This window comes from Papio anubis, chromosome 2, assembly GCF_008728515.1.
Source record: "Papio anubis isolate 15944 chromosome 2, Panubis1.0, whole genome shotgun sequence".
Classification (NCBI taxonomy): Eukaryota; Metazoa; Chordata; class Mammalia; order Primates; family Cercopithecidae; genus Papio; species Papio anubis.
In genome coordinates, this window is record NC_044977.1 from 123,956,043 (window position 1) to 123,969,210 (window position 13,168).

The 13,168-nt window shown below is 37.2% G+C and overlaps 1 protein-coding gene across 8 annotated transcripts in view; it reads left to right on the plus strand.

Annotated features, from left to right (window-relative positions):
• ZBBX (zinc finger B-box domain containing) overlaps positions 1 to 9,349 on the plus strand; it is a 137,190-nt gene extending 127,841 nt beyond the window's left edge. For 7 of the 8 annotated variants that reach the window (XM_017955734.2, XM_017955735.2, XM_009201411.2 and 4 more), the window contains 2 exons: positions 6,623 to 6,761; positions 9,062 to 9,349. In XM_017955734.2, the coding sequence (XP_017811223.1) occupies positions 6,623 to 6,761; positions 9,062 to 9,188 (266 nt within the window). In that variant the 3' untranslated portion in view covers positions 9,189 to 9,349. The remainder of the gene's footprint in view (positions 1 to 6,622; positions 6,762 to 9,061) is intronic. The other variant, XM_009201412.2, reaches the window with a different exon arrangement.
• The last annotated feature ends 3,819 nt before the right edge of the window (positions 9,350 to 13,168 follow it).

The following is a 13,168-nucleotide window of genomic DNA, read 5'->3' on the forward strand; positions in this document are numbered from 1 at the left end:
CTGTTGACACCGTGGGGTCGCGTCTACGGTCATCCCAGCTTTGTCCTGCACCCAGTCGTGGCTGTTGGGCTTGGTCTTTGCCTGCTGCGGGTAGGCCTAGGCACCCAAGCTGCGAGGGAAGAGGGTAAGGAGAGGTGCTCTGAGCTGTGTGTGCCTGCAGCCATTAAGGTGGAGGCATACATGGCACCTCTAGGAAAATTGATGTGATTTGCGCCTTTGGCAGCTGAACCTAATGCTCATTTTACTTAGTAACATTGCCATAGTCTGTAGCAAAACTCTGAACATTATAAAGAAAGAGGTAAGAGCCATTTCAAACCGTGTGAGAGAGAAAAGAGACGAAGTCTGGGGATTTTGACTGACTGGTAAGGGCAGAGTTTTGTTTGTTTGTTTTATTTTTATTTATTTTTATTATTATACTTTATGTTCTAGGGTACATGTGCACAACGTGCAGGTTTGTTATATATGTATACATGTGCCATGTTGGTGTGCTCCACCCATTAACTCGTCATTTACATTAGGTATATCTCCTAATGCTATCCCTCCTCCCTCTCCCCTCCCCACAATAGGACCCGGTGTGTGGTATTCCCCTTCCTTTGTCCAAGTGATCTCATTGTTCAGTTCCCATCTATGAGTGAGAACATGCAGTGTTTGGTTTTCTGTTCTTGCAATCGTTTGCTGAGAATGATGGTTTCCAGTTGCATCCATGTCCCTACCAAGGACATGAACTCATCCTTTTTTATGGCTGCATACTATTCCATGGTGTATATGTGCCACATTTTCTTAATCCAGTCTGTCACTGATGGACATTTGGATTGATTCCAAGTCTTTGCTATTGTGAATAGTGCCGCAATAAACATACATGTGCATGTGTCTTTATAGTGGCATGATTTATAATCCTTTGGGTATATACCCAGTAATGGGATGACTGGGTCAAATGGTATTTCTAGTTTTAGATCCTTGAGGAATCACCACACTGTTTTCCACAATGGTTGAACTAGTTTACAGTCCTACCAACAGTGTAAAAGTGTTCCTATTTCTCCACATCCTCTCCAGCACCTGTTGTTTCCTGATTTTTAATGATTGCCATTCTAACTGGTGTGAGATGGTATCTCATGTGGTTTTGATTTGCATTTCTCTGACGGCCAGTGATGATGAGCATTTTTTCATGTGTCTGTTGGCTGTAAGTATGTCTTCTTTTGAGAATTGTCTGTTCATATCCTTAAGGGCAGAGTTTTGAAGGGAAATAGAGTCTCTTACCCGCAGGAAAGAGAGAGAAGTGGGAGGGTTTTGGAAGAGAGGCAGACCCGACAGTTTCACATTTATTCACACTCGTCTCCCAGGATCCCGGCAGAGCTTTCATTTGAAATGGGAAAGGGTCCCTAGTCCCCCTTGCAGGGTATGTAATGAGGATGTGGCTTGCTTCTTCAGTGCCCCACTGCTCTAACCTCTAGGGGAGCATACAGATAGGCAGACTGTGGGGCTCCAATCTTACGGCAGTGTCTAGGGGTGAATGTTTACAGCTCTTGAAGCCCCAGTGGGCATGTGTTACAGGGTGATCTTTTAGTTTGCCCTTTGTAGGTGGCTTGTGTTAACCAGCTCAATTAGACCCTCTAGATTGTCACAAGGATGGAGGACTTTCTGTAGCCCAGGTTCTTGCCTTGGTGTACCGGAAGAATTGGATCACCTGTGGTCTTGGAGAATGAGTGCAAAGTTTTATTGAGTGGAAGTAACTCTCCACTGATGGGGAAGCGAGAAGGGAGATGGTTTTCCCCTAGAGTTGGGTTGCTTGGCGGCCCCAGCTCTCCTCTGACTACCCTAGCCAAACTCCGCCTCAACCTGCTGGTTGATGGGCTGCCAGTGTGCCAGAGTCTGTCAGTGTTCTCTTTTGCCAGCGTGACCCCTTGACGTCCTCTTGCCGTCCAGCCACTTGTGTCTTCTTCCACTGATGTGCTCCTCTCAGCCTCTGGCCACTTGTGTGTCTGCCTGCTAGCGTCTCAGGTTTTCATAGGCCCAGGATGGGGGTGTGGTAGGCCAGGGTGGTCTTGGAAAATGCAACATTTGTGCACAAAAGCAGGAGTGCCTGTCCTCACCTCAGTCTGTGGTGTAGAGCCTTAGCCAGGAACCTGCCTTTCTCTACCCAGCACTTTCCTGCCCCACTTCCGTATCACTTCCTACATACTGTAAGGTACGATGTCCTTGGTAAACCCAATTTTTAATAAACTCTAAAAGCTGTTTCCATTCTAAAACTAGTTATCATCTGTACTGCTTTGAGGATTATAGTTAGTTGTAGTTCATGCCACTTATTATTCCTTTCGCAAAGTTTTATATAAATAACATTATAACCACTTCCTTAATGAATTTAACATATCGGTATAACTTACTTATAAAGACACTTTGTCAGTTTCTGGATGTTACTGCAGCCTGAAGAAATTTAGGAAATATGCATTGTGAAAAAGTATTAGGGATAATGCACTTTAAAGCATTTACTTCTTCAATAGTTAAAAACGATTTATTTGTTTCAAGCTCAATCTGATTTGTGGTTTAAGAATCTTTGTAGTCCTTAAGTTCCCACAACAATCTTGTGTTTGTATGATTTCACAGGTAATTAACTGAGCAAGTAATTAAACAGATGAAAGCACTTTTTCTTATATAAGAAATAATAAAAATATACCAGATACTAGACCATAGGCCAGACTGTCAGTGAAATAAAACAATGAGGCAGTGGTTTTCTGAGTTACTGGAGCCTCTGTTCATAGGTTGACCATTAAGTAATGTATTAAACTGTAAAAGTGCTAATCTAGTCAGGATTTATTGTTCACAAATTAACTAGATAACCCTCGAAAAGGCAGCCAAATTACAAAGAGACAGAATGACAGTCTTTTTGCTTTAGTATGTCTTTAAATTTCTGAAAACAAATTGGGTGCACATAGAAGTGAAAACATATTTAAAAGTTAATAAAAGGAATATGACACCATTTAATCAGTAATAATAATTACTGGTTGCTTTTATATGTGATGTTGCTCCATTCGATCTTAACAGCTATTTGGTAAAGTAGATGGGGCAGATGCTACTTTTAATTTCCTTTCTTCATATTCAATAACTGAGGCTCTGGGCAATGCAGTAATTGCTCATGGTCTCCCCTGGATGTATAGCAGAGGCAAGGCACAATCCCAGGCAAAGCTACCCCCACATTTCTTTGTCTTGCCACAGTATAACAATGCCACATAAATAATTTGAAACCTTTACTTCGAATCAATTTTGTGATCACTTGTAATAGTGAATTCTCACACTGCCATAAGAAATACCTGAGATTGGGTAATTTATATATTTAAAAAAGAGGTTTAATTGCAGGGTGTACAGGAAGCATGGCTGGGGAGGTCTCAGGAAACTTAGAATCTTGGCAGAAGGAGAAGCAGGAACATCTTCACATGGCCAGAGCAGGAGGAAGGGGTGGGTGAGAGGTTCTACACACTTTTAAACAACCAGGTTTCATGAGAACTCTCTATTACGAGAACAGCAAGGGGGAAATCTTCTCCCATGATAATGTCAACATTCATCAGACCCTTCTTCCAACATTAGGGTTTACAATTGGACATGAGATTTGGGTGGGAACACAAATCCAAACCATATCACCACTTAAGAAGGGGAGGGTGTGGGCAGAGTGAAGGTAAAGGAATGCAAGCATGGAGAGAATAGGGAAAGGAGAAATAAGCAAGACATAGTGCAGAGCGGAGAGGAGATGGAAAGAATGAAAAATAAGGAGGCTGCAGTGTTAGGAATAGGGCTCACAGGTTACAAAGTGGATATCACACTGTCTTTAATATTAGGATGTAGATATGTAGCTATTCTAGATAGTCTTTTAGAGTTGTTGTTTTTCCTTGCTGGGAAATAGCCTCTCTGATTGGTTCTCATTCTTTGAAGTTTTTATATTTCTTTCTTTAGTGTTTTCTTTCATTTATTTAAATAAATGCTTATTTCTCTATGGAATATAGTTTTATGCATGTGTTTTAAATGACTTCAGTTTTAGAAATGTACTTTAGAACTCTATATTTTAACCATTTTTTCTCCTTAGTCTAATTGTTTATTATTGTTTTTAAAGAGATTCCTCCATGATCAGAGAAGGTACTCTTACTCCAGGGATAAAAAAGGTTTAACTATAATTCATTTCTCAACAACTGACTTGCCAGTTGTAAATGTTTTAATACAAATGTTAATCCTGTCTTATCAGGTCCTGTATTAGAAAAATCAGGTGACAAATTTTTGTACAATTGAACTTTTGGGTTTAACACTAAACTACAATGGGGTTGTTATGAGTAGTTTTATTTTTCTCTGCCTTGATTTTCTGTTACCTAAAATCAAGTGGTATTACCTTTGTTCCTGTTAACTCTACAGGTATTCTGAAATATAATTTTGAGAATAAATAGTTCTAGAAAAATAGACTTATTCTATTTGCACAATTTGAATTAGCTTTATGCTCATTCAATTAGCTCAAATGAGTCATAAGAATTTGGATATCTCACCTGGTGGTATTCTTTAGATCAAAGCATTACTACTGGGTTTTAGTTCTATAATTCTACCAATTCCAAATCCTGAATTTACTGCTTTCTTGTGGGAGCATTTCCTTTCGTTAGGGCATGTAAAGGTGCCTTGGGTCTTCTTTTACCTTATGGAAAAATAGGAGAGAAGATAATAGCTTAAAGCTAAAGAATTAGATTCTGGAACAGAGTGATTTACAATATTGGTGAGCTGCCAGAGATCAGTTCTAGTTTCAGCCCTTCCACTATATGGCCGTGTAACTTTCAGCAAGTTATCAGTTCTCCATGGGCCCCCAATTCCCTGATCTCTAAGTGAAGATGGAAGTAATTAGGAGGTTTAAAAAATTTTAACTAAAAGATCTTTTGTCTTTTTCAAAATTAATCTTATATAGAACCCCTAAATTTAGATCAGGTAAAGTCCTGATTGTTGAGGATATGGTGAGAGCAGGAACCAAATCCTAAGCTTATTGAATGTACCCATACATCATGATTTCAAAGTCACTGGGCTAAACAATTTTAGGGACACTTCCATGTGTAAATTCATTGAGGTCTGTTTTTCAGAGGGAATAATCTGATTTACTTTCAGTAGGGAAATCTCTATTTGCTCAAAAATGTCAAGTTGATACTAATCACCAAAAAAAAAAAAGTCCACTGTAGAACACATGTGTGTTGATGTTTGGTTCTTGTGACCAGGAGGATGTTTATTTGTCCTCTCATAAAAGTAAAGGGCTTTGAGAGGCGGAGGGGGGCGGATCACGAGGTCAGGAGGTCAAGAGCCGCCTTACTAACATGGGGAAACCCTGTCTCTACTAAAAATACAAAATTAGCTGGCTGTGGTGGCACATGCCTGTAATCCCAGGCTGAGGCAGGAGAATCGTTTGAAACTGGGAAGCGGAGGTTGCGGTGAGCCAGGATCACGCCATTGCACTCCAGTCTGGGCAACAAGTGTGAAATTCCGTCTCAAAAATAAATAAATAAATAAATAAATAAATAAATAGAAAGAAAAAAGAAAAAAAGGAAGGGGAGAATAGCAACCAGTAATTTTGACAGGTTTTTTTTTTTTTTTTTTGAGACGGAGTCTCGCTCTGTCGCCCAGGCTGGAGTGCAGTGGCCGGATCTCAGCTCACTGCAAGCTCCGCCTCGCGGGTTTACGCCATTCTCCTGCCTCAGCCTCCCGAGTAGCTGGGACTACAGGCGCTCACCACCGCGCCCGGCTAATTTTTTGTATTTTTTAGTAGAGACGGGGTTTCACCGTGTTAGCCAGGATGGTCTTGAACTCCTGACCTCGTGATCCGCCTGTCTCGGCCTCCCAAAGTGCTGGGATTACAGGCTTGAGCCACTGCGCCCGGCCAATTTTGACAGTTTTAATAGTCATCGTAGTATAACTTTATGTATAAGTTAGATGGCTCATTACAATTTCAGCAGTGGAAAAGAAAGCATTATAGCCCTTCTAATATACAATGATATTTAGTTACATACTTGAATTTTTGGTGGTTTATATGAAGATATATTTGCCCAAAGATTTTGTTTATTTAACTTGCAGTATTTGTCCTTAGCTAGGCTAAATCATAAGCCAGCTTCATGAAAAGAAAAATTTAAGGCTTCTCTGCTTTCAAATATGAACAGTTATTATCTACTTACAGAAAGCAAGGAAGTCAAAAAAGAAAGAACAACTTTGCCACAGCTAATCTTTCCCTTAGACTATGTGGGAATAAAGCTTTTATTTCTTATAAGAAAAAAGATAATAAAATGTCCAACAGGTTGACGAGTTGCAAAATATTCTAGGGGGTCACTTGTTTCTTTTTTTTTTTGAAATTTTATGAGGTATCAGGACATTTGACACAGTTGTAAATGTAATGTGTATTTTAAAATCAATATGATAAAAATGACTTGCTACCCATGCCGCAATTTGGAATTTCAAATTAAACTTATCCCACAAACATCAGAAAATTGAGGAATAATTAAAAATCTATGCTGACCCTCTTTTTATTGCCTGTAATTTACTCCGTGTAAACATTCAGCACCGTATGCTGTATATTTGTTTCTTGAATTTATGTTTTGACAATGCATGAAATAAAATGTTTCAGATACTTCAGAAAAGCTTTATAGCTTAACCTCAGAAGAGTTCCCAGATTTCAGCAGCCAATTACTGAATATAAGTCAGACTTCCACAGATTTCCTTAAGACCTCACATGTGAGGGGTCCCTGTGGAGTTGAGGAATTGAGGTAAGTTAAGCCTGCAGTTTATATATTAATATAGTATGTAGTAAAATTTTGACAAGCTCCAACTAGTTATCTTTATTATATATAGAAAGACTGTCCTCGTGTGTGTACTTCATATGACCATTCTTTATAGAATGTTTGGGTTCTTTGCTGATCTATTATCAAGATTTAGTAAAAGGCTTATAAAGTTGTTACCTTAATGTGAAGAGATGGTTCTCTACTGCACAATATGTATCATAAAAATGAAAAGATATTTGGAATATAATAATCCTTCAGCATTTCTTATTATATTGAAAAACAATTGCCTTACTTGAATTAATTAACTTAATACATTTCAATACTTTGTATTAATAGAATCCTACCCAATGTGAATAAGGTTTTTAGAATCAAATAGTAAGTTTCTTTCTCGAAATCAAATCTAGATAATTAACAATAACATTTTAATTTGTATCATATCATTCTTTCCTCACATAAAATACATTTAGGGACTTTAGGGATGGTTGGATCGGCTTATAAGGAATGTACGTTACACTAGTAAATGTTTCAAAACAGTAGTCTATTGTTTCAGTCTATTATTGACACTGCAGTTCCTTGAAGAAGGAGCAGGATTTCTTTTAGAAAGACTAAAACAAGTATAAAATAAGTTATTTGTATTGTAAATTTCTTTGATTGAAATTTAATTGAAATCTGAAATTGTAGTAAAAAGGGAATCAAGGGTTTCTTATTCTTTCTGGAGGAGGAAATCATTGAGCTATTTGTCTTGGTTTTTGCATTTCTTTCTCTTCTAAAACATTTTTTTAAGACAGGGTCTCAACATGTTGCCTAGGTAGGTTTCAAACTCCTGGGTTCAGACTATCCTGCTTCAGCCACTTAAATAGCTGCGACTACTCAGGCCACTGCACCGAGCCTGGATTTTTGCATTTCTATTATCATTTATATATTTTTTAAAGGATCAATATAAGATTGATATTTTCTTCCCTTAGATAAATCATTAAAAACAAACTAAACCTACAAGTATTCTCATCATTTATAAAACAAATGACATTCAATACTAAAAATATAAGGGGACCTTACTAACAGAATAAAGCACATTTCTTTTTTGTTTTTGTTTTTGATTTTTTTTAAATTTTTTTTCTTTTTTATTGTACTTTAAGTTCTAGGGTACATGTGCACAACGTGCAGGTTTGTTACATATGTATACATGTGCCATGTTGGTGTGCTGCACCCATTAACTCATCATTTACATTAGGTATATCCCCTAATGCTATCCATCCACCTTGCCCCCACCCCACAACATGCCTCGGTGTGTAATGTTCCCCTTCCTGTGTCCAAGTGTTCTCATTGTTCAGTTTGCACCTATGAGTGAGAACATGCAGTGTTTGGTTTTCTGTTCTTGTGGTAGTTTGCTGAGAATGATGGTTTCCAGCTTCATCCATGTCCCTACAAAGGGCATGAACTCATCTAAAGCACATTTCTTTAAAATTAAAAACCTCGTGAAACAGTCACTAGCTCTTTTTTCTTGGACCAGTGAAAATTGTAATCACAATGAGATTTTCATTGTTCCACAGACCGTGGTTTATAAGCTGCTCATTTAGCATGTGCTGAGCGTAAAAAGTAATGCAATGAACAGTTATATCCATCACAGAGTGAAGTATTTTATATTATTTAGCAGCATATATAGGTTGAGAATCTAGATTATTTAGGACAAAAAAATCCTAATTGTGTACACTTTTATCTGCTCCCCACCCTACCTTTGTTCCCAAACCTTAGATACTCAGGTGTTACAGCTTCCATCAGTGCCCCCTGCTGCCACCAATAAAATGCAACAAAATAAAATAACAAACAAATGGTGTCATTAATTTTTGCTTTGGCATATCTTGACTGGCTATCTACATAGTCCTAATTCATAGTACACAAAAGAGGTGATTTATCTGGCAGTCTGTTCACCCTGATTCTTTTAAACAGCCAATGTGATAATGAATGTTCTTAATGATGACCCTGAGGTTCTGCAGGTTTCTAAAGTGCCTCTGAATCATCAACAAAGACACAGTCAGAGACCACAAACTCTCTCCTTCCTTCCACTGTGGCTTTATTTCTTGGGAGAGGGAGAATGATGAGAATTTCTCATTAAAAGGAGGCTTGCTATATTGGGCACACTGAAAATTATGGTCCCAGTCTGATACAGCCCCCTCACATCTGCTTGCCTCCAGCAACTCCAACATATGTAGTATTGATCAGAAGATAAATGAAGAGTTGAAACCTGGTCCTGTATATTGTGTATTGATCTTGTTATGTATTTTCAGCTGTTCTGGAAGAGATACCGAAATTCAGTCTTTGCTGTCACTTTGTGAGAGCAGTACAGATGATGAGGAGGAAGATTTTCTCAACAAGCAACATGTCATTACACTACCATGGTCAAAGAGTACTTAATGATTATTTGTTGATTACTTTTTCCATTTGGTACCCAGAGTAAAGCAAACAACTGAGAAAAGTAACCAAGTGATTACCTGTCCAAGTGCTGGAGATTTTGATTATTAATGTCTCTGAAGTTTCAAGGCTACAAACTAATAAAAGTAAAATTATAAGTTCAAGGGCTTATTCTTCCAATGATATATTATATGTCAACTACTAATCTATTTCGTAGATTATATTAGTAAAATATGGTGAATTTGAAGAAAACTGTTATAACTGTGTCTATAAAACCTACTATAGGGCAGAACATGATTATACTTAAAGTAATATTTCATTGTCTGAATATATTTTAAATAATTATGTTATCGACAAGAGTGTGCATTTGACAGCCAAGTCACACTAGTCAGTATCATCAATTGAACCTATAACTACACTGTTTATTTTCTGGTTTCTGATATTTATAGAAGTTCTGGTATCTTCAAAAGTTTGCAATAAAAGAAAAAAAGAGGACCAAAAATAAAATGGATGTGAAACTTTTCATACTCTGCTCCAGCAAAACACAGTAAAGACCCCTAAGCATCTTTTTAATCTTTTTTTTCTTTTTTTTTTTTTTTAAGAAAGTCAATGTAGTGATTAGCTTTATGTGAAAATGTGACTGGTCTACAATACCTGAATGATATAGGTTGACTGTGTCCCCACCCAGGTCTCATCTTGAATTGTAGTTTCTATAATCTCCAGGTGTCCAGGCAGGGACCTGGTGGGAAGTAATTGAATCATGGGGCAGTTACCCCTATGCTGCTGCTCTCGTGGTAATGAGTTCTCATCTGATCTGATGGTTTTATAAGGGACTTTCCCCACTTTTGCTCAGAACTTCTCTTTTCTGCTGCCACGTGAAGAAGAATGTGTTTACTTCCCCTTTCACCATGATTTCCTGAGGCCTCCCCCGCCATGCTGAATTGTGAGTCAGTTAAACCTCTGTCGTTTATAAATTACCCAGTCTTGAATATGTCTTTATTAGCAATGTGAGAACAGACTAATACACCAGATACTTTGTCAGACCTTATAACTGATTCATGAATAACACAGTGACTTGGGACACCATCCCTTTGCACAGCCAAAAATCTGTGTATTACTTTTTACTCCCACAAAACGTAACTAATAGCCTATGGTTGACTGGAAGCCTTACCTATAATATAAATAGTCAACTAACACATATTTTGTATGTTACATGTATTATATACTGTATTCTTACAATAAAGTAAGTCAGAGAAAAGAAAATTTAACCAAGAAAATCATAAGAGAAAATGTATTTAATATTCATTAAATAGAAATGGATTATTATAAAATCTTCACCCTTGTCTTCATACTGAGCAGGCTGAGAAGGGGAAGAAAAAAGAGGATATGAGTTTTGTGTCTCAGGAGTGATAGAGGCAGAAGAAAGTCCATGTATAAGTGGGCCCTCACAGTTCAAACCTATGTTTTTCAAGGGTCAACTATATTCTAGATGTTTCTGTGGGAGCATTTTTTAGATTAGATTAACATTTAAATAAGTAGACATTGAGTAAAGCAAATTAGTTTACATAAGGTGGGTGGGCCTCGTCCAATCAGTTTAAAGGCCTTAAGAAAAATAAAATAGTTGAGATCCTCCAAGGTACAGGGAATTCTTTCTTCAGACTGACTTCAGGCTTGAGCTGCAGTATCATATCTTGCCTGGGTCTCCAGCCTTCAGGCCAGCCCTGTAGATTTTGGACTTGCTATTCCCACAATTGCATGAGGCAATTCTTGAAAATCTCTCTTTTCCTATAGATAGATCAATTGGTAGGTAGGTAGGTAGATAGATAGATAGATAGATAGATAGATAGATAGATAGATAGATAAATAAATAGATATAAATATATAGATATAGATATGTATAAACACACACATCTTATTTGTTCTATTTCTCTGGAAAACCCAATACAGCCTGTTTGAAGGACTATTGGGATAGTCAAAAGAAAGAAGACAAGGGGAATTATTTTGCTGGTGTTGAGAAGTTGTAGATTTTGATACTGGTGGAAGTCCAAAGTTTATAATCTTATAACTCAAGGCTTAAGAAAGAGAAGAAAACATGGGATGATAATTTTGTGGTCATCACTTTGTGACATTTTAGGGCAGTTTCCCTTTATGGAGTTTGTTGACTTAACAGAAAAATACCCCTGAAAGTTGGCCAGGCTCTGGCAACAACGTAGCCATGACTCCAGACTCAAACTCTTTTGTCTTCCCTGTGAGTCTGAGTAGTAACTTCTTATACAAGACTGATGGTTGTTTAGTACACATTTACCTTTGATACTTTTTCGTGTCATTGATAAACTGTACTGAATTCACACACATCATCTACTGATAGGATAGAAAATTATGATGAAGAGACCTATAGCCATTTCCATGTCCTTTAATATAAAATTGCATTCTATTGAAACTGATTAACAAACGTGGACAATAAGCAATCAAGAAAGCAAGGAATATTATCAGAGGAAAATGTTGCAAAAGACATATCGTTTAAAAGAGTGTGACTCCTCTGCAATTTTTACTGCCCTCTTAACACGTCCTCTGTCACAATCCCATAGACAGACAACAGTGAGTCACCAATGAATCTTCATCATTTGTGTCCAAAGCTCTTTTGGCCTCTTGTCCTGACACTGCTGGCTTTCTGAATTTTAGTATCTATAGTTAAAATGAGGATTACTGTTCATCTTTTAACATAAAAAATATATATACATATTTTAGCATATGTGCTCAGGTTTAATGTTTCATGACTCTTTCTCCTTTGCTCTAAGACATCTTCCTTTTCCCTTCTGATGAAGAAACAAATTGTTCCTCTGGGTGTGATTTATACTAGTGCTTCTCTCAGATAAAACGAAAGTGGTGTTGTCCTATTCTTGTTAGGGAAGGATTGGAGCACAACTATTTTCTCTTGTGTATTCAGACATAGCTTGAGTCTTTTTTGAACTAGCTCAGAAGATCATTTTATATGATGCTACTACCTTTTACAATATCAGCATTTTGAAATAAATATTAAGCTGATAATTATCATCAGTACATCTCTGGCCAAATCTGAGATAAAAAAATTGTCATTTGACTTCCAATATGACATTGAAATTAAACATGAGGGTACTCTGTGGCAGCGTAGACCAGACCCCCTTCTGCCTTTATTTGCTTCCAATAACCACACACGTAGAAACTTCTTTAATTCCATTGCCATTAGTCTAATGAGGAAATAAAAACTAAGTAAAATTAGAGCCTTTGCCTGAAGCAGCTTCAATGTGTTCTCTCATTTTAAAGCTCATACTTAAAATTGCTTCTACAGGCCTGGTTCTAACTGTGGAACTGAGAGAGTTACAGATATTCCACAAGAACCTCAGCCATATTACTAATAGTGGAGTCAGTACAGTGCGCCTTTAACAACTATCGGATAAATGACCACCTGATTTTACATGTTTGTTGAAATTTGTAGTTTATACCCAGACTTGTCTAGTGCTGTAATAGTCATATGAAATTCTGTAATTTTACAGCTCTGGACATGCACATGCTGGAGACAAATTAACATTACATTTTTTTTAATGGTTTTAGTATGTTTTATATCCATTGAAGTAATTCATATGTAGTGCATGCTGAGTATGTCACACAACACAGGCCAGTGGTGTCTGTTACCTTTAAGATCACTTAATGCTGGGCATTTTATGTGAGGTGCACAGAAAATATTTCTTGAAAAAAATAAATGTTATGAAATGGCTTCTCAGCTATTTTAAATAATATATCAATTCAGAAAAAAGCAATTCTCTCTGTCCCTTTATTCAGTTTTTGAAAAGATCTTGAGCAATGCTCATCTTACCCTTGTTTTGGCACATGCTATTTCTCATCTCAAGTCTCAAAATGTATCTTCTCAAAGAGAATTTATCTAATCTCTATCCAAATTAATTCCATTTGTCCCTTTTTTCTTTATTCTTTCTCATTGCATCCTG